The sequence below is a fragment of the Pseudophryne corroboree genome (assembly GCF_028390025.1).
Source record: "Pseudophryne corroboree isolate aPseCor3 chromosome 3 unlocalized genomic scaffold, aPseCor3.hap2 SUPER_3_unloc_1, whole genome shotgun sequence".
NCBI classification, from domain to species: domain Eukaryota; kingdom Metazoa; phylum Chordata; class Amphibia; order Anura; family Myobatrachidae; genus Pseudophryne; species Pseudophryne corroboree.
Window position 1 is genome coordinate 7,103,140 of NW_026967493.1, and position 22,599 is coordinate 7,125,738.

Below are 22,599 nucleotides of genomic sequence, written 5' to 3' on the forward strand. Positions count from 1 at the left end.
ACAGTCAAAGCTTTTAGCCTGTTGGTGCCTCGGATCAAGATCCTACTCTACACCCCAATGTTATTCCCTGTGGAACCCAGTGTACCCCGCTGCAGAAATATATTCTTCTCTACAAGTCATATAGTGTACAGTCACTCTGGTATTAGGTCAGACCCCAAATGCCACCTACACAAGAAAAATTGGCTATGAGACAAAATAAGAATTTACTTACCGATAATTCTATTTCTCGGAGTCCGTAGTGGATGCTGGGGTTCCTGAAAGGACCATGGGGAACAGCGGCTCCGCAGGAGACAGGGCACAAAAAGTAAAGCTTTAGGATCAGGTGGTGTGCACTGGCTCCTCCCCCTATGACCCTCCTCCAAGCCTCAGTTAGGTACTGTGCCCGGACGAGCGTACACAATAAGGAAGGATTTATGAATCCCGGGTAAGACTCATACCAGCCACACCAATCACACTGTACAACCTGTGATCTGAACCCAGTTAACAGTATGATAACAGCGGAGCCTCTGAAAAGATGGCTCACAACAATAATAACCCGATTTTTGTAACTATGTACAAGTAATGCAGATAATCCGCACTTGGGATGGGCGCCCAGCATCCACTACGGACTCCGAGAAATAGAATTATCGGTAAGTAAATTCTTATTTTCTCTATCGTCCTAGTGGATGCTGGGGTTCCTGAAAGGACCATGGGGATTATACCAAAGCTCCCAAATGGGCGGGAGAGTGCGGATGACTCTGCAGCACCGAATGAGAGAACTCCAGGTCCTCCTTAGCCAGGGTATCAAATTTGTAGGATTTTACAAACGTGTTTGCCCCTGACTAAATAGCCGCTCGGCAAAGTTGTAAAGCCGAGACCCCTCGGGCAGCCGCCCAAGATGAGCCCACCTTCCTTGTGGAATGGGCATTTACATATTTTGGCTGTGGCAGGCCTGCCACAGAATGTGCAAGCTGAATTGTATTACACATCCAACTAGCAAAAGTCTGCTTAAAAGCAAGAGCACCCAGTTTGTTGGGTGCATACAGGATAACAGCAAGTCAGTTTTCCTGACTCCAGCCGTCCTGGAACCTATATTTTCAGGGCCCTGACCACATCTAGCAACTTGGAGTCCTCCAAGTCCCTAGTAGGCGCAAGACACCACAATAAGCTGGTTCAGGTGAAACACTGACACCACCTTAGGGAGAGAACTGGGGACAAGTCCGCAGCTCTGCCCTGTCCGAATGGACAAACAGATATGGGCTTTTTTGAGAAAAAAACCACCAATTTGACACTCGCCTGGTCCAGGCCAGGTCCAAGAGCATGTTCACTTTTCATGTGAGATGCTTCAAATCCACAGATTTGACTGGTTTTAAACCAATGTGTTTTGAGGAATCCCAGAACTACGTTGAGATCCCACAGTGCCACTGGAGGCACAAAAGGGGGTTGTATATGCAATACTCCCTTGACAAACTTCTGGACTTCAGGGACTGAAGCCAATTCTTTCTGGAAGAAAAATCGACAGGGCCGAAATTTGAACCTTAATGGACCCCAATTTGAGGCCCATAGACACTCCTGTTTGCAAGAAATGCAGGAATCGACCGAGTTGAAATTTCTTCGTGGGGCCTTCCTGGCCTCACAACACGCAACATATTTTCGCCACATGTGGTGATAATGTTGTGCGGTCACCTCCTTTCTGGCTTTGACCAGGGTAGGAATGACCTCTTCCTGAATGCCTTTTCCCTTAGGATCCGGCGTTCCACCGCCATGCCGTCAAACGCAGCTGCGGTAAGTCTTGGAACAGACATGGTACTTGCTGAAACAAGTCCCTTCTTAGCGGCAGAGGCCATAAGTCCTCTGTGAGCATCTCTTGAAGTTCCGGGTACCAAGTCCTTCTTGGCCAATCCGGAGCCATGAGTATAGTTCTTACTCCTCTACGTCTTATAATTCTCAGTACCTTAGGTATGAAAAGCAGAGGATGGAACACATACACCGACTGGTACACCCACGGTGTTACCAGAACGTCCACAGCTATTGCCTGAGGGTCTCTTAACCTGGCGCAATACCTGTCCCGTTTTTTGTTCAGACGGGACGCCATCATGTCCACCTTTGGTAATTCCCAACGGTTTACAATTATGTGGAAAACTTCCCCATGAAGTTCCCACTCTGCCGGGTGGAGGTCGTGCCTACTGAGGAAGTCTGCTTCCCAGTTTCCATTCCCGGAATGAAAACACTGCTGACAGTGCTATCACATGATTTTCCGCCCAGCGAAAAGTCCTTGCAGTTTTTGCCACTGCCCTCCTGCTTCTTGTGCCGCCCTGTCTATTTACGTGGGCGACTGCCGTGATGTTTTATCCCACTGGATCAATACCGGCTGACCTTGAAGCAGAGGTCTTGCTAAGCTTAGAGCATTATAAATTTACCCTTAGCTATATTTATGTGGAGAAAAATCTCCAGACTTGATCACACTCCCTGGAAATTTTTTCCTTGTGTGACTGCTCCCCAGCCTCTCGGGCTGGCCTCCGTGGTCACCAACATCCAAAACTGAATGCCGAATCTGCGGCCCTCTAGAAGATGAGCACTCTGTAACCACCACAGGAGAGACACCCTTGTCCTTGGATATAGGGTTATCCGCTGATGCATCTGAAGATGCGATCCGGACCATTTGTCCAGCAGATCCCACTGAAAAGTTCTTGCATGAAATCTGCCGACTGGAATTGCTTCGAAGGAAGTCACCATTTTTCTACCATGGCCCTTGTGCAATGATGCACTGATTTTAGGAGGTTCCTGACTAGCTCGGATAACTCCCTGGCTTTCTCTTCCGGGAGAAACACCTTTTTCTGGACTGTGTCCAGAATCATCCCTAAGCACAGGAGACTTGTTGTCGGGATCAGCTGCGATTTTGGAATATTTAGAATCCACCCCTGCTGTTGTAACAGTATCCGAGATAGTGCTACTCCGACCTCCAACTGTTCCCTGGACTTTGCCCTTATCAGGAGATCGTCCAAGTAAGGGATAATTTAGACGCCTTTTCTTCGAAGAAGAACCATCATTTCGGCCATTACCTTGGTAAAGACCCGGGGTGCCGTAGACAATCCAAACGGCAGCGTCTGAAACTGATAGTGACAGTTCTGTACCACGAACCTGAGGTACCCTTAGTGATAAGGGCAAATTTGGGACATGGAGGTAAGCATCCCTGATGTCTCGGGACACCAGATAGTCCCCTTCTTCCCGGTTCGTTATCACTGCTCTGAGTGACTCCATCTTGATTTGAACCTTTGTAAGTGTTCAAATTTTTTTAGATTTAGAATAGGTCTCACCTAGCCTTCTGGCTTCAGTACCACAATATAGTGTGGAATAATACCCCCTATTCTTGTTGTAGGAGGGGTAATTTAATTATCACCTGCTGGGAATACAGCTCGTGAATTTTTTTTTTTTTTTTTTTTTCCATACTGCCTCCTTGTCGGAGGGAGACCTTGGTAAAGCAGACTTCAGGAGCCTGCGCAGGGGAAACGTCTCGACATTCCAAACTGTACCCCTGGGATACTACTTGTAGGATCCAGGGGTCCTGTACGGTCTCAGCGTCATGCTGAGAGCTTGTCAGAAGCGGTGGAACGCTTCTGTTCCTGGGAATGGGCTGCCTGCTGCAGTCTTCTTCCCTTTCCTCTATCCCTGGGCAGATATGACTCTTATAGGGACGAAAGGACTGAAGCTGAAAAGACTGTGTCTTTTTCTGCAGAGATGTGACTTAGGGTAAAAACGGTGGATTTTCCAGCAGTTGCCGTGGCCACCAGGTCCGATGGACCGACCCCAAATAACTCCTCTTCCTTTATACGGCAATACACCTTTGTGCCGTTTGGAATCTGCATCACCTGACCACTGTCGTGTCCATAAACATCTTCTGGCAGATATGGACATCGCACTTACTCTTGATGCCAGAGTGCAAATATCCCTCTGTGCATCTCGCATATATAGAAATACATCCTTTAAATGCTCTATAGTTAATAAAATACTGTCCCTGTCAAGGGTATCAATATTTTTAGTCAGGGAATCCGACCAAGCCACCCCAGCTCTGCACATCCAGGCTGAGGCGATCGCTGGTCGCAGTATAACACCAGTATGTGTGTATATACTTTTTATGATATTTTTCCAGCCTCCTGTCAGCTGGCTTCTTGAGGACGGCCCTATCTATAGACGGTACCGCCACTTGTTCTGATAAGCGTGTGAGCGCCTTATCCACCCTAAGAGGTGTTTCCCAACGCGCCCTAACTTCTGGCGGGAAAGGGTATACCGCCCATATTTTCTATCGGGGGGAACCCACGCATCATCACACACTTCATTTAATTTATCTGATTCAGGAAAAACTACGGTAGTTTTTTCACATCCCACATAATACCCTCTTTTGTGGTACTTGTAGTATCAGAAATATGTAACACCTCCTTCATTGCCCTTAACGTGTGGCCCTAATAAGGAATACGTTTGTTTATTCACCGTCGACACTGGATTCAGTGTCCCTGTCTGTGTCTGTGTCGACCGACTAAAGTAAATGGGCGTTTTAAAACCCCTGACGGTGTTTTTGAGACGTCAGGACCGGTACTAATTGTTTGTCGGCCGTCTCATGTCGTCAACCGACCTTGGCGCGTGTTGACATTATCACGTAATTCCCTAAATAAGCCATCCATTCCGGTGTCGACTCCCTAGAGAGTGACATCACCATTACAGGCAATTTGCTCCGCCTCCTCACCAACATCGTCCTCATACATGTCGACACACACGTACCGACACACAGCACACACACAGGGAATGCTCTGATAGAGGACAGGACCTACTAGCCCTTTGGAGAGACAGAGGGAGAGTTTGCCAGCACACACCAAAAACGCTATAATTATATAGGGACAACCTTATATAAGTGTTTTCCCTTATAGCATCTTTTTTATATATTTCTAACGCCAAATTAGTGCCCCCCCTCTCTGTTTTAACCCTGTTTCTGTAGTGCAGTGCAGGGGAGAGCCTGGGAGCCTTCCCTCCAGCCTTTCTGTGAGGGAAAATGGCGCTGTGTGCTGAGGAGATAGGCCCCGCCCCTTTTTCGGCGGCCTCGTCTCCCGCTCTTAACGGATTCTGGCAGGGGTTAAATATCTCCATATAGCCCCCGGAGGCTATATGTGAGGTATTTTTAGCCAAAAAAGGTTTTCATTTGCCTCCCAGGGCGCCCCCCTCCCAGCGCCCTGCACCCTCAGTGACTGCCGTGTGAAGTGTGCTGAGAGGAAAATGGCGCACAGCTGCAGTGCTGTGCGCTACCTTAAGAAGACTGAGGAGTCTTCTGCCGCCGATTCTGGACCTCTTCTCGTTTCAGCATCTGCAAGGGGGCCGGCGGCGAGGCTCCGGTGACCATCCAGGCTGTACCTGTGATCGTCCCTCTGGAGCTAATGTCCAGTAGCCAAGAAGCCAATCCATCCTGCACGCAGGTGAGTTCACTTCTTCTCCCCTAAGTCCCTCGTTGCAGTGATCCTGTTGCCAGCAGGACTCACTGTAAAATAAAAAACCTAAGCTAAACTTTTCTAAGCAGCTCTTTAGGAGAGCCACCTAGATTGCACCCTTCTCGGCCGGGCACAAAAATCTAACTGAGGCTTGGAGGAGGGTCATAGGGGGAGGAGCCAGTGCACACCACCTGATCCTAAAGCTTTACTTTTTGTGCCCTGTCTCCTGCGGAGCCGCTGTTCCCCATGGTCCTTTCAGGAACCCCAGCATCCACTAGGACGATAGAGAAATATACTTTACATTGACTGCAGCTTCTCAATTTGAGGTGCTGAACCTCAAAAAATCATGGACAATGGTGAAAAACACAAAGAAGCGCTGTCATTGAAAGTATTACACAATTTATTAAAAATATATATATATAATAATCACAAGTTGGTGAATAGAACCTGGTATCCTGTAATTTGATAACACAGCATATATAATATAGCAAGCATCAATAATTATCAGTAGCAGCAAATGATGGACATATTAGCAAATTCCCCTAAAACGATATAACCACCTGTGCTTCAGATGGTAATATAGCACTTGTAATTATAAAAGGCTCCTTGCTGGGAGCTCCACATATGTGTTAATTAGACGTATAGGCTCATAAGATGATTTTATGGGTTTAAAAGTCCATCCGTGGTGTGAATATAAACAGTTCACATTTGTTTTGTCCATGTGGATGAGATGACATTGCTCAAAAAGGGCCTTAAATTTGCCCCATCCGCTAAACCGGATTTGTTTGGTTTGTTTGTTGACCTTAATAGGTTTGTGAGGTCCTTGAGCCGTAAGAGGTACTTTGCCATTAAGGAATTAAATAAAAAAGAACTCACAGGGAACCCCATTGTACTAGATTCCAATGATCAAATCCCTTTGGAAATGTTAGAATCTTTGCTCTCTGAAAATGTGGTAGGTTCTGAAGTACCTCCAACATCAATAAAGATATATGATGTTAATAATAAAGGAATATCTTTTAAAAAACCATCAGAGTTCTATCCTCTCCAATATCAGGGACCATTCGTGGAAAGCTTTTACTCTTCCACCATGGAGGATTTTAGGAAATTATGCCAGAAAGTAGAGTCCAGAGGAATTAAGAGCAAATTTCGTGGGGATAATCTTACCATGAAGGAGAGATTAGCCCTTAAAAAACTAACAGCAGATACTGATTTGGTGTTTAGACAAGCCGATAAAGGCGGAGGTCTAGTAATACAAAGTAGAAAGGATTATCTTTTTGAAGCTAATAGACAGCTGAATAATATATCCTTTTATAAGAAACTATCATCTGACCCTACCTTGGGTTACCAGAAAGAGTTAAAAACCCTTTTAGATACAGCTCTTGTTGATGGCACTATATCAAAAGATACATGGCACTTTTTATTTTCTCTGCACCCGGTTATCCCCATATATTATCATTTACCCAAGATTCACAAACACATCACAACCCCACCCGGTCGACCTATAATTTCTGGTGTAGGTTCCCTAACCACTAATTTATCTTCTTTTGTTGATGCACATCTCCAAGGTTACGTAACGTCTCTTCAATCTTATCTAAGAGATTCTTCCGACTTTCTGAATAAAATAAATCAAATTGTCTGGAAAGATACTTATAAAATTATAACATGCGATGTGGAAGCACTTTACACCAATATCCCACATGAGAAGGGGATATTGGCTGTGCAACATTATTTACAAAAAGATCCGAATGTTTCTGAGTCGTTATGTAATTTTCTTTTTATTATCATCTATACAATTCATATTATCACATAATTATTTTTTGTTTGAATCACAATTTTTCCAGCAGTCACTGGGGACAGCCATGGGGACCAAATTCGCCCCGAGCTTTGCCAACCTCTACATGGGGCGTTTTGAGGAGCGCCACATTTGGGGTGGCGGGCACGGGGCGAACTTGGTCTTCTTTGGGCGCTATATAGATGATTTATTTATTATTTGGGATGGGGATTTTACCACAGTCACGGATTTGGTTCAGAATCTTAATAATAATGAATTTAATTTAAAATTCACACACAATGTGAGCGATATCACTCTTAATTTTTTGGACATCACGGTGAAGGTGATTGATAATCAGCTTCATACTGTCACTTTTATTAAGGATGTGGATTGTAATAAGTATCTTCATTTTGATAGTTGCCATCACAGGAGCTGGAAGGCTAACATACCCAAGGGCCAATTTATGCGAGTTCGCAGGAATTGTTCCAATAATGCGGATTATGCTGTTCAAGCAGAGGCTATGTTTACATCCTTTTTGAAACAAGGGTACCCAAAAGAACTGCTAGAAAAAACATTTACAGAAGTCAGTTTAATGGATAGAAAAGGGCTTCTTGTGTCTAAGAAAGATAAGTCCTCCAATTCTACAACACATAGGAAAATTAATGCTAAACATCCCCTGACCTTTGTGACAAAATACAATTCATCAGCTATGGAGATTAAACGTATCATTAATAGAAATTATAGTCTTTTGAAGCTTGATAAATATTTGAAGAATGATATACAAGAATCTCGGAAAATTGTTTTTAGGAAAGCAGATAGCCTAAAACTTAAATTAGCACCAAGTATGCTTAGACCAGATTCCACTAAAGAGGCGATTACGGGGAATTGGTTGGGGTCAAACCCGAAACCAAAAGGGTTTTTCAGATGTGGCAAGCCCAGGTGCCATACATGTGATCATGCAGCACATCGATGTAATACCGTCACATCATTTAGCAATAATGAATCATATAAGTTAGAATCTTTTCTCAACTGTCAATCATGTTATGTTATTTATGTCATCTCGTGTGGGTGCGGGGTTCAATATGTGGGCCGTACCACGAGAACACTTAATGTTCGGTTTCTGGAACACAGGAGGCTTCTTATTAAAGATAATAGAACACATAGTTTACCTTGTCATTTTGGAATGTGTCCTAAGGGGATTCTCAAGGACATTAAAGTACAAGCTATTGAACAGATCCCCCCATCGACCAGAGGGGGGGATAGATATAAGAAGTTGTGCCGCAAGGAGGCCTTTTGGATCTATAAACTTGGAACTATGGTTCCTGTGGGCCTGAACGATACTATCGAGCTCAACAATATTTAATTGTGTAAATAGAGGCTATAGGTAGGCATCCCTGGTGCACTGCTCTTCTCCTTCCTTTTCCACCATTTCCAGAAAAAAATCCTTATCTCTCCCCCATAGTAGACTTCCAAACATAGTTTCGGTTCCATCTCTCCTTTTATTTTCAGGTTATAATATTTAGTAAGTTTAGAACATTGAGGAAGTTCTGAAAAGGACTGGCGAAGCCCCAATTATCACCTAGACCCCCCAATATTATACTGGGTTAGGTAGCTCTGCAGTAATTTAATCAGTAGTTCTAATTGGGTGCAGTTTTTAAGTTTTTTATGTTTTTTCAAGAAAAATAATAAAAAATAATAATAAATTTATGATACTATATACATATGTTTACATGTAGGCGTGATATGATCTAATTCGATATTTATATCTAAGGGTTCTTGAAAAATCAACGCAATAATGTTTTTCTACTTTGCTGTTTTTCCTGAAGCTTTAAAGAATCCTTAAAGAATCGTTAGAGGAGCCTTATTGGCCTTTGAGAGTGTGTCTAAGTTTTAGAATTTATATTATCAGGAATATACATATATATATATTTTTTATTATTATAATGACTATTGACACTACCATTCTAATAGAACAAATATATGGTAATTATTTGGCTATGAGACATCTATAGGTATATTTGTGTATTTATATGTTAATTCAATTTTAAGAATTTTTTTGTTAAAATTCTCCTGCCTCACTGTCTAGTTTTATTTATTCTAAATATTGTATAATGATTTAAATGGCGAGGTATAAAACCTTTTATTATTTATGTTTTTCTAGATTGTCTTGCTATGTGAATAGAAGCTTGCGAGCACTCATTATATCAGTTTTTAATTGCTTAATTGTTTATAGACAGCTGTATCAATGATTAGTGAGGCTATGAGTATAAAAATGCCCAAGGATCTGGAGGCGGTACTTCTGATGAAACAGCCCCAGGATTGAGGCTGAGAAACGCGTCAAGCATTCCTCCTAGTATCCCGTCTGGTATCCTGCTTCTTTCCATCACCAGAGACTACAAGCACGTCTCCGAACGGCTCCAGCTACAGGCACGTCTCTGACGGCTCCCGCTATATCACTGCAAGTGAGCGGTCCTGAGTGTTCAGTCCACCAATACATTCTGCTCTATTTCACCCCTTCGGTGCCGCAGTTAAGTGGCGTGGGCAGCCGGCGCCCACCATTTCAAAGGAATTACCGAATAATTGCAATCAGCAGAGGTTGGGGTAAGCACAATACGAGACTGTCAAAATAGCGTTCTATCACTTACATACCTCGGGATACATATCCCCCCTACCTCCTCGGCTGTGTTCGATTTAAATCTCCCCCCCTGATACTCACTCTCCAGACCCTGACATCCTCGTGGTTGCTGTATAAGATATCCTGGCTGGGACGTTTATCTGCCTTTAAAATGTCCTTACTACCCAAACTTATGTATTTATTTCGCACTATACCTTATTCTTTTCCCAAACCGTACCTCGATAAATGCAAAGTGGTTCTGACGAAATACCTATGGAAATCGCACCCCCCAAAACTGGCACACGCTAGAATGATCCTTCCCCGACATAGAGGAGGCCTCGCATTGCCTGACCTAAGTATGTACCAGGAAGCATGTGTGCTTGCCCAATTGAAATCTTGGAACATATCCAATCCCGCTCCCCTCTGGGCTCACATTGAGGAGGTCGGGTGCATAGGATACCCCTTAGCAGATTTGCTGTGGACTCCTAAGGTCCTCCGTCCCAATGGTTTGAATGTTCTTCCCTCTACAGCTTCTTCCCTACGAATATGGGATAATTTGATGAGTAAACTTCCTAGCATTACTACCCCCCACACGACCCTTTCACTTAAAGCAGTGAGTAAGTTAATTCCCAACTTACATATCTCTACGTGGACTGCTTGTAATATTCATACCCTTGGAGACTTGTTGGACGGAACTGCCTTCCTTACATTCGCCCAATTGCACGATAAATTCTCCCTCCCAAGTGCTGAACTGTTTCATTACTTCCAGATCAGACACTGGTTCCAAAGCCTACCCACAATACAAACTCCCCCCAGCTCTCTGGCTCAGTCTATCCGATCCCGCATGGTATTATCTTCATCAACTAAAGATATAACTTATTGGTACAACACACTCATCTCATTAGTCCCATACCAAAAGTCTAATGCTCAGAGGCGCTGGGAGGGAGACTTGGGTATTCCCATAGCAGAATCACAATGGGAGAAATTATACCGTTTAACATTTCGCATGTCTCGCTGTTTAAATCATTCAGAAATGCATGTTAAACTACTGAATAGATTATACCTGACCCCAGACAGACTGCACACCTTCTGGCCCTCCTGCTCACCACTATGCTGGAGAAATTGCGGAGAGATAGGGCATGTATACCATATTTTCTGGTCATGTCCCCTTCTCCAAACTTTCTGGGCAGAAGTATTTACGCTAATAAATAAAGTTCTAGGCCTATCTTTAAGCCCATCCCCAGGTCTGGCTCTCCTACATATGTATCCCCTGGAGGTATCATCTTCCCGGAGGTACTTGTTGGGACACATCTGTATAGCAGCAAGGGCAACCCTGGCCCAAGCCTGGAAGCAGGTGGCGGTCCCACCTGTTCTAAAGGTGTTTCATAAAGTTAATTTTCATTATACTATGGAAACCGAATGTATGCCTTATTCCTCTTCTGCTTCCTCTCCCATGGTGAAATGGTTCCATTGGCATGAATACGTCATGGAGGGGGAAGGCTCCACCCTCATATCACACCCGGGGCTGTCGTCCCCTATACAATTCAGCCTGAATGAGGAACCTTCTACTTCTTGAGTGCTCTATCTCCCATACTTTCCCCTCTGGTTTTTTTTACTAGACATTACATTTATAATGTTATCAACCGATTCCCACCGGTTTCTAGAGATGGAGTAGAGAATCCATATTGAACTAACTATGCGCATTTCAAACTGTTAACATGTCTAGGATACCTGTATACCTACTTCGTGTTACGCTATCTGTTCTATATGTAAGTTGCATTTTATTGACGTGTACATCCCTCCACACCCTGGTCTTTTTTCTGTACCCCCTCCTTTTTTATTCCCTTTTTGCATTCAATATAAAATTCAATAAAAACTATTGATGTTAAAAATAGCGTTCTATGCTTAAATGTCATTGTGCTGTGCACGGAATTGTGCTAATTAAAACCACCCGCTAAAAGCCTTTTCCAAAATACGGAATAAGTATTGGGAGCAGATATTATAAAGTGGACAAAACAAATGTGAACTGTTTATATCCACACCACGGATGGACTTTTAAACCCATAAAATCATCTTATGAGCCTATACGTCTAATTAACACATATGTGGAGCTCCCAGCAAGGAGCCTTTTATAATTACAAGTGCTATATTACCATCTGAAGCACAGGTGGTTATATCGTTTTAGGGGAATTTGCTAATATGTCCATCATTTGCTGCTACTGATAATTATTGATGCTTGCTATATTATATATGCTGTGTTATCAAATTACAGGATACCAGGTTCTATTCACCAACTTGTGATTATTATATATATATATTTTTTTAATAAATTGTGTAATACTTTCAATGACAGCGCTTCTTTGTGTTTTTCCCCAAATGCCACCTACCTGATCCTCCTGTGGGACACTGTGATTCTCCTCTGTACAGTCCTGGGAATAAAGAGGACGGGGACATCTCTCTGGGGTATTCCTGTTACTGGCTCCATCTGTTGGAGACACACAGTGACTGAGCACATTGTATATATGTGATTATCAGATGATGTGTATCTAGGTGGCCCCCATAGCTGCTCTCTCCATTACACTACATGACAGTCTCCTCTTACCCAGTGATGTGAGGGGCCGGTGATTCTCCATCATTGTGTCCTTGTACAGACCCCTGTGTTCCTCTATATACTCCCACTCCTCCATGGAGAAATAGACGGTGACATCCTCACACCTTATAGGAACCTTACACACACAAAGACAAAGTCATCACCCAGACACATCCCCCGGTGTTACTGTATAATGTCCCATTCCCAGCAGTCACCTCTCCAGTCATCACCCAGACACATCCCCCGGTGTTACTGTATAATGTCCCATTCCCAGCAGTCACCTCTCCAGTCATCACCCAGACACATCCCCCGGTGTTACTGTATAATGTCCCATTCCCAGCAGTCACCTCTCCAGTCATCACCCAGACACATCCCCCGGTGTTACTGTATAATGTCCCATTCCCAGCAGTCACCTCTCCAGTCATCACCCAGACACATCCCCCGGTGTTACTGTATAATGTCCCATTCCCAGCAGTCACCTCTCCAGTCATCACCCAGACACATCCCCTGGTGTTACTGTATAATGTCCCATTCCCAGCAGTCACCTATCCAGTCATCACCCAGACACATCCCCTGGTGTTACTGTATAATGCCCCATTCCCAGCAGTCACCTCTCCAGTCAGCAGATGAATGATCTTGTTGGTGAGATCCAGGATCTTCTTTTCATTGTGTCTCTCATGTATCAGTGATTGAGGTGGAGGCACCGTGATGGGGCTCTGGGTCCTGCTCAGTCCTCCTGACACACGGGGGCGGCGGCTGGGTGTCTCACATTTATCAGACTTCTGCACTACTGTGTAATCCTATATGAAGAAAAACGCTGCTAGTTTTTTTGCTTCTGGGTCTGACAGCTATATGTGTCTATAAATGGTTAATGGTTTCAATCATGCGCTCTCCCTCACACTCTAGAGCAGCTAATTGTCTATGATAGGAACCAAGACCTGTTCCTTAAAAGCATACAAACACTGGGGAGATATAGACAATCTGCGCTAAGAGTAAAAAACTCCTCAAGTCTCTGTTTCAGTTATCATATACTGAGTGTTCCATAATTCTCTGTGATCCAATGCAATATCCTGGTCACCTCCTATATCAACGATTTTCTGTCACGATCCTATAAACCTCTCAGGGGCTGTTTTGAGTAAAATAACACTACTTACATATTATATCACTCTCGCATGCGATGAAAGGTTTCTTTACACACCGTACACCACACTGGCCCCTTCACTTCAATAAACATGGGAAACTTACATTATATTTCTCTCCCGCATACACGTAAAGGTATCTTTCGTACTCCAAAGATCCATCAAAAAGCTTTAATCTTCTTAAAAACCGCCACAAGATCTTGAGGAAAGAGAGTGACGTCTCCGAAACGCGTTGATCATACCCGTACCTTCAGGAACGGCAGTCGAAGGAGGAGGGAAGTCGAGTCAGCAGATTCATCAGCCGCATGTGTACGCCTACTGCAGAGGCGGATGCTAAAGCCGGTGACTCCTTGCTCTTCCACCGTGAGCCGACTGATCCAAATTTGACACCATTGTTAATAGACTGTTTTGGTATTTTATGAACTTTTTATGATATGCTACGTTGTGGTGGTTTTTAAGAAGATTAAAGCTTTTTGATGGATCTTTGGAGTATGAAAGAAACCTTTACGTGTATGCGGGAGAGAAATATAATGTAAGTTTCCCACGTTTATTGAAGTGAAGGGGCCAGTGTGGTGTACGGTGTGTAAAGAAACTATCACTGACCTGGTTTGAGGAGGTTGTGGACTCGGGGTTTCTTCCGATGACCGGGAAGTGGAACCGCAACTGGGCCGCAGCAGAGATGGCCGGATGTAAGTCTTCCTCATGCAGGATCTGATCGCCGGACAGGAGGCACGTGCGGACGCTGAAGGTCTCCTGAAAGAGAGAACTTGACAGGTGCTGGTAAATCACGAAGGTGCTGGGCGGTACGGAGGTGCTTGGAGGCACGGAGGTACGAAGGTGCTGAAGGCACGGAGGTGCTTGGAGGCACGGAGGTGCTGGAGGCACGGAAGTGCTTGGAGGCACGGAGGTGCTTGGGGGCACAGAGGTGCTTGGAGGCACGGAGGTGCTGGAGGCACGGAGGTGCTTGGAGGCACGGAGGTGCTTGGAGGCACGGAGGTGCTGGAGGCACGGAGGTGCTGGAGGCACGGAGGTGATTGGAGGCACGGAGGTGCTTGGAGCACGGAGGTGCTTGGAGGCACGGAGGTGCTGGAGGCACGGAGGTGCTTGGAGGCACGGAGGTGCTTGGAGCACGGATGTGCTGGAGGCACGGAGGTGCTTGGAGGCACGGAGGTGCTTGGAGGCACGGAGGTGCTGGAGGCACGGAAGTGCTTGGAGGCACGGAGGTGCTTGGAGGCACGGAGGTGCTGGAGGCACGGAAGTGCTTGGAGGCACGGAAGTGCTTGGAGGCACGGAAATGCTTGGAGGCACGGATGTGCTTGGAGGCATGGATGTGCTGGGAGGCACGGATGTGCTTGGAGGCACGGATGTGCTGGAGACACGGATGTGCTTGGAGGCACGGATGTGCTGGAGACACGGAGCACTGGAGATCACAGGTACAGTTTGAACGATGATACTCAGGCGCCGGAGCACTGCCCGGCGTCTGAATTTAAACTTCCCGCCAGGGCCTGATTGGAGGACGGGCCGATGACGTCACCCGCAGCTCCCGAGGACGTCGGACGTGGAGGCCTGCTAGACGGAGCGCCGGACGCCGGGGACCCGCCAGCGAGGACGGCCGCACGGAGACCCAGCGCGCCCGGAGAGGTAAGTAGGAAGACCGCGGCGCCGTGACAGTACCCCCTCCTCTAGGAGTGGCCCCTGGACACTTTCCCGGCTTCGTAGGATGTCTAGCATAGAAGATCCGGACTAGTCGAGGAGCCGAGACCTCAGAAGCCTTTATCCAACTTCTCTCCTCAGGACCATATCCTTTCCATTCCACCAGATATTGCAGATTCTTGTGAAGGTAACGCGAGTCTAGAATATTTTTGATCTCGAAGTCTGTTCCTGTTTCAGTCTCCACTGAGGTGGGGCTAGAGGTCTTTGAATGGAAACGATTAAGGACGAGAGGACGAAGAAGAGAAACATGGAAGGCGTTCGGTATATGTAGGTGTGAAGGTAAACCCAGCTTGCAGACCACAGGATTCAGGACTTGTAGCACAGGGTAAGGACCGATGAATCTTGGAGCAAACTTCATGGTGGGCACCTTCAACCGGAGATTACGTGTGGACAGCCATACCCTGTCGCCAACCTTGTATTCTGGAGCGGCTCGCCGTTTCTTATCCGCAAAGAACTTGTACCGGACTGAAACCTTCTTAAGATTAGCATGAACCTTACTCCAAATTTGTCTGAAGTGTAGTAGAGTGGACGTTACGGCTGGAACCTCTTCCATCGGAAGGCTTAGTAATTCTGGAACACTTGGATGGAACCCATAGTTGATGAAGAATGGAGATTCACCAGTGGAAGAATGAAACGAATGATTATGGGCAAACTCTGCCCAAGGTAACAACTCCACCCAGTTGTCCTGTGAAGGGGAGAGATAAAGACGGAGGAAAGTCTCTAGATCTTGATTGACTCGTTCCGTTTGTCCATTCGTTTGGGGATGATAAGCGGAGGAAAACTTAAGTTTAATCTGTAGAGTCGAACAGAGGGCTTTCCAAAACCTTGCGGTGAACTGTACCCCACGATCAGAGACTATTTCCTGTGGCAACCCATGCAACCGAAAATGTTCTTGGATGAACAGTAGAGCTAGTTTCGGGGCTGTTGGTAGACCAGTCAAAGGAACGAAGTGTGCCATCTTCGAAAAACGGTCGACGATAACCCAAACGGTGTTGCAACCTTTGGAATGGGGCAAGTCAGTGATGAAGTCCATGGAAATATGAGTCCAGGGTTTCATAGGAATGGACAGAGGACGAAGCAACCCAGCAGGAGGTAAACGGGGAGATTTATGCTGTGTACACTGGGGACAGGAATTAACGTAATCCTGTACATCCTTCCTCATGGAGTCCCACCAGTAAGATCTTTGCAGAAACTTGTACATCTTCTGGGCGCCGGGATGACCGGAGAATTTGGAGATATGGGCCCACTGAAGTATCCTCGACCGGAATTTGACCGGTACGGACATTCTTCCAGGAAGAGGACCTGGAGTAGTCGAGGCAGCAGAGACAGAAATTGGATTTAAAATTAAACTCCGTTCAAAGGAATCCTCCTCATCTGTGGGAGTTTGTGAACGGGACAGTGCATCCGCTTTGGTATTGAAAGTCCCGGCTCGGTATTTGATAATGAAAGAAAATCGAGTGAAGAAGAGTGCCCATCTAGCTTGGCGAGGATTCAAACACTGTGCGGTTTTGATATACAACAAATTTTTGTGATCAGTGTAAATGGTAGTCACATGTTTGGCCCCCTCTAAGAGATATCTCCACTCTTCCAAGGCAGATTTAATCGCCAAGAGTTCCTGGTCTCCAATAGTGTAATTCCGTTCAGCTGGAGAGAATTTACGAGAGTGAAAGCCGCACGGATGTAATTTCTTATCTGAGGCATACTGAGAGAGAACGGCCCCAACTCCGACCGAGGATGCGTCGACTTTTAGGAAGAAAGGTTCCTCGAAATTTGGTTGTTGGAGTACTGGAGCGGACATAAAAGCTGATTTCAAGTGGGAAAAGGCCTCTATGGCTTCGGGAGACCACAACCCCGGGTTGGAACCCTTTCTCGTTAGGGCGGTAATGGGTGCAACAATGGTGGAGAAACCTCTAATGAACTTTCTATAATAGTTCGCAAAACCCAGGAACCTTTGTATTGCTTTCAAGGAGAGAGGCTGTGCCCAGTCCCGAATGGCAGAGAGTTTCTCCGGATCCATGCGAAGCTCCTTCCCCGAGATAATATAACCGAGGAACGGTATTGATGTTACTTCGAAGGTACACTTGGACATCTTGGCATAGAGATGATTCTCACGTAGACGGCGGAGTACCTCTTTGACTTGTAATCTGTGTTCAGCAAGGTCTTTTGAAAAAATCAGGATGTCATCCAAATACACCACGACACTTAGGTATAACATGTCTCGGAATATTTCGTTGACGAATTCCTGGAAGACAGCAGGAGCATTGCTAAGACCGAACGGCATCACCAGGTACTCATAATGCCCATCCCGGGTATTGAAGGCGGTCTTCCATTCATCTCCCTCTCTGATGCGTATAAGGTTATAGGCCCCCCTCAAATCGAGCTTGGAAAAAACATGGGCACCACGAACTCTATCAAATAACTCTGTGATTAGAGGCAAGGGGTATTTATTTTTGATGGTAATATCATTTAAGCCGCGGTAGTCGATACATGGTCTTAACCCTCCGTCCTTTTTTTTTACGAAGAAAAAGCCCGCTCCAGCCGGGGAAGTAGAGGGGCGGATGAATCCCTTGTGAAGATTGGTTTTGATATAGTCAGACATAGCCTGTGTCTCTGGGAGAGACAGAGGATAAATGCGACCCCGAGGCGGCATTTTTCCAGGGATAAGGTCAATGGGGCAGTCCCAAGCTCTATGGGGTGGTAACTGGTCGGCTGCTTGTTCCGAAAACACATCTCTAAATTCTTGGTATGCCTCTGGAATAGGTTCCTCCTCCGCCTTAGAAGAAACACGAAGCGGACAAACAGGGGTGAGACAGTTAACGTGACAAAAAGAACCCCAAGACCGAATCTGTGCGGTCTTCCAATCGATATGGGGATTGTGACTTTTGAGCCAAGGTATTCCGAGAACCAGATCGTGATGCATTTCCGGGATCACCAGGAACTCCAAGTATTCTTGATGTAGAGCCCCGACCTGTAATTTAACTGGAACCGTGCGTTCTGTTATGATACCCTTGGATATCCTAGTACCATTGATGGCTGTCAAGGAAATAGGCCGTTCGATGGATCGTACTTCCAAATTCAGGCTTTGAACACAGAGGGAAGAAACGAAATTCCCCGCAGCTCCAGAGTCCAACAGGGCTTCAAAAGACTTGGAAGTGGCCTTGGTGATTAACGTTACAGGAAGCAAACAGTCCGAAGTGAGAGAAGATTTGGTCGTAACCCCCAACTTGACTCCTCTGGAACAAGCTAGGCCTTCTCGTTTCCCGGACGGGATTTGCAGGACTTGATGAAGTGACCCGCAGCTCCGCAGTACAGGCAGAGCTTACCCTCATGACGACGTTGCCGCTCCTCCGGGGACAATCGGGATCGGTTAATCTGCATGGGTTCGTCTGGACTTGGACCCACCGCTTGCCTTGCAGGAGGAAGCCGGAACCTAGAACGATCCGATCGACTACGTTCTCCTCCACGTTCCTGCATCCGGAGATCTACCTTGACACAGAGGGAGATCAATTCCTCTAAAGAACCCGGAAGCTCTCGAGTGACCAACTCGTCCTTCAGGCGATCAGAAAGACCGTTCCTGAAAGCAGCTCTCAGAGCCTCATTATTCCAACGAAGTTCAGAGGCAATGGTTTGGAAATGAACCACATACTGACCCACGGATCGGGAGCCTTGACGGATGCGGAGTAAGTCAGAAGAGGCCGAGGTCATCCTGCCGGGCTCGTCAAAAATTCGTCGAAAAGACGTGATGAATTCGGAGTAATTGGAAACCAGTGAATCAGAACGTTCCCATAATGGAGACACCCAGTCCAAGGCAGATCCTTCCAGCAGAGAAATAATATATGCTACCTTGGACCGGTCTGTAGGAAAGTTGTGAGCTAGTAGCTCGAAATGTACCTCGCATTGGTTTAAGAAACCACGACAATTCTTAGGATTCCCATTGTAACGGGATGGCGTAGGCAGCTGAAGGCGCGGAGTGGCACCGGCCGATGGTTGGACATTGCTGGAGGTGGCAAGTGGTGCAGCTACCGGAACTGGTGCCGGAATTACTGAGGCTAGAGACGCCTGAATCTGATCCAGACGTCCGGACAACTCCTGGAGGTACTGCATCACCTGACCTTGTGCCGCTTCCTGACTTTGTACACGGGAAGCCAGGTCCTGTATGGCACTTGAGTCCGTGTTCCGATTCCCCGGGTCCATGTGGCCTGAGTATACTATCACTGACCTGGTTTGAGGAGGTTGTGGACTCGGGGTTTCTTCCGATGACCGGGAAGTGGAACCGCAACTGGGCCGCAGCAGAGATGGCCGGATGTAAGTCTTCCTCATGCAGGATCTGATCGGCGGACAGGAGGCACGTGCGGACGCTGAAGGTCTCCTGAAAGAGAGAACTTGACAGGTGCTGGTAAATCACGAAGGTGCTGGGAGGTACGGAGGTGCTTGGAGGCACGGAGGTACGAAGGTGCTGAAGGCACGGAGGTGCTTGGAGGCACGGAGGTGCTTGAGGCACGGAGGTGCTTGGAGGCACGGAGGTGCTTGGAGGCACGGAGGTGCTTGGAGGCACGGAGGTGCTGGAGGCACGGAGGTGCTGGAGGCACGGAAGTGCTTGGAGGCACGGAGGTGCTTGGGGGCACAGAGGTGCTTGGAGGCACGGATGTGCTGGAGGCACGGAGGTGCTTGGAGGCACGGAGGTGCTTGGAGGCACGGAGGTGCTTGGAGGCACGGAGGTGCTGGAGGCACGGAGGTGCTGGAGGCACGGAGGTGACTGGAGGCACGGAGGTGCTGGAGGCACGGAGGTGCTGGAGGCACGGAGGTGATTGGAGGCACGGAGGTGCTTGGAGGCACGGAGGTGCTTGGAGCACGGATGTGCTGGAGGCACGGAGGTGCTTGGAGGCACGGAGGTGCTTGGAGGCACGGAGGTGCTTGGAGGCACGGAGGTGCTGGAGGCACGGAAGTGCTTGGAGGCACGGAGGTGCTTGGAGGCACGGAGGTGCTTGGAGGCACGGAGGTGCTTGGAGGCACAGAGGTGCTTGGAGGCACGGAGGTGCTGGAGGCACGGAAGTGCTTGGAGGCACGGAAGTGCTTGGAGGCACGGAAATGCTTGGAGGCACGGATGTGCTTGGAGGCACGGATGTGCTTGGAGGCACGGATGTGCTGGGAGGCACGGATGTGCTTGGAGGCACGGATGTGCTGGAGACACGGAGCACTGGAGATCACAGGTACAGTTTGAACGATGATACTCAGGCGCCGGAGCACTGCCCGGCGTCTGAATTTAAACTTCCCGCCAGGGCCTGATTGGAGGACGGTCCGATGACGTCACCCGCAGCTCCCGAGGACGTCGGACGTGGAGGCCTGCTAGACGGAGCGCCGGACGCCGGGGACCCGCCAGCGAGGACGGCCGCACGGAGACCCAGCGCGCCCGGAGAGGTAAGTAGGAAGACCGCGGCGCCGTGACAGAAACCTTTTATCGCATGCGAGAGTGAAATAATATGTAAGTAGTGTTATTTCACTCAAAACATCCCCTGAGAGCTATATGTGTATTATTTTGAACTGACCACTCCCTCCTTTATATACTCTACAGTTTACCCGCTACTTGTCTTATTGCTCCTCTCCACACGTAACCCTATCTTCCTACACCCTTAGGGGCATATCCAATTTTCTGCATATTTATTTTTTCCCAGCAGCCGGGAGGTTTTTAGTATTCAATTAGGCAAGAGAATTCATCTGCGGTAATGTAAACAGGAAATTACTGAGACTTTTTCCTCGCATGTCCGGAGCAGGTGCAAATTAATGAAGGTAAAAATGTGGGACTTTGGTTTAGAACCCCTGTTGTATGTGTTACCCCTAAGTAGGGCACTGCAAAGCCCTTGTGATGCCATATAAATAAAAAATAATAACACATCCGTCTCCTTTACATGCTCATTATATCCCCTTTGACTCACCTCCCCAGTCAACAGGTAGATGATCTCCAGAGTGAGGTTTAATATCCTCGCAGTCATCTTGTTCCTGTCCGTGTCCATCCTTCGTGGACCAGTTAGGAAGTAGACTCTTTTGGAGGAGCTGGCAGCAGAGATAATCACCTAATCCAACAGAATACATGTATAGAACATTCAAATCTATTAATAGTTATAAAGTTGTATTTTGTATCCGTGCCAAAAATAATTGATAACTCAGCATGTTATATAAAGGGTGTAAGCTGGGTCAAGAGGTTTGAGCCGACAGCTGGGTCGAAATCTTTAAATTGATAGACATGTGTTCCCCGAGTACGTTTGTTGTAGAGACACAGTACCAGCTGTTCATATACTGGTACCATTGGCCAGATGCCCTAGGTATAATCAGGGCCGCCATCAGGGGGGTGCTGGGGGCCCAGCTGTCCCGGGCCCAGCTTCTCTGACAGAGAGAGGAGAGTCCGGGATGCTCATGCAGCCACATGCCCGCCCGCCGCCATCCCTGTCGTTCCGCGGTCATCCCCGCTGTTCTGCCACTGTCCTCCTACCCTCCAGCAGCTCTGTATTGAAAACTTCCCTCCCAAAATGGCTGCCACCACAGAGGAGACAGTTATTCAAGATACTAGAGGAGCCCTCTAGTATCTTGAATAACGGTCTCCTCTGAGGCGGCGGACATTTTGGGAGGTACTTTTTCAATACAGCTGCAGAAGGACGGAGGAGAGCAGTAGAACAGTGGGGATGGAGGCGGGCAGGCAGCGGCATCAGCATCCCGGGCCCTCCTGACAGCGACATATGTATGTATGTAGCAGCGGCATCAGCATCCTGGGCCTTCCCGACAGCGGCACATGTATGTATGCATGCATGTGTGTGTATATAATACACACACACGTTAACTGGTGCAATTCTTAAGGTGACTCCTCAACAGTGGGGAGGGGGGCCCTGCAATTTTGGATGGCAGCCCTGCATATAATGCACATAGGTGTTGCCGATATCTGTTGGAGATGTTCATCACATGTTGACTGTCCGCTCCGGGACCCCCGATGACAGAGACGCCTTGCCGTTCCGCCTGGGGGCTTAACCCTCTATCTGCAGATATATGCAACCAAGATCTCTGTATTATCTGATCATTATGTAGTGTCATTTTTCACTCAGTGTGCATTAGGGATAGCAAAATGTTTTTTCTTACTCAGAATTACCCCTCCCTTTTAGCACCTGACTGACATCACAATCTGATTGAGCAGCTTGCCAATAAAATGTGCATTGTATACAGGTTATGTCTGTTACATTGCAAGAATAGCAGCAGTCTCCAACAGCCTCATTCATTAGCAGCCTGGGATCACATTATGTAAAATTGGTTGTCACTATTCGGGTAGAGACTGA

General features: G+C 47.0%; 1 protein-coding gene across 2 annotated transcripts in view; it reads right to left on the bottom strand.

Moving 5' to 3' along the window:
* Positions 1-22,599, bottom strand: part of LOC134983161 (zinc finger protein 271-like) — a 44,048-nt gene that overhangs the window by 20,245 nt on the left and 1,204 nt on the right. For both annotated transcript variants that reach the window (XM_063948914.1, XM_063948915.1), the window contains exons 2-5: positions 21,214-21,351; positions 13,040-13,228; positions 12,441-12,564; positions 12,226-12,323 (exon numbers count right to left, since the gene is read on the bottom strand). In XM_063948914.1, the coding sequence (XP_063804984.1) occupies positions 12,226-12,323; positions 12,441-12,564; positions 13,040-13,228; positions 21,214-21,351 (549 nt within the window). The remainder of the gene's footprint in view (positions 1-12,225; positions 12,324-12,440; positions 12,565-13,039; positions 13,229-21,213; positions 21,352-22,599) is intronic.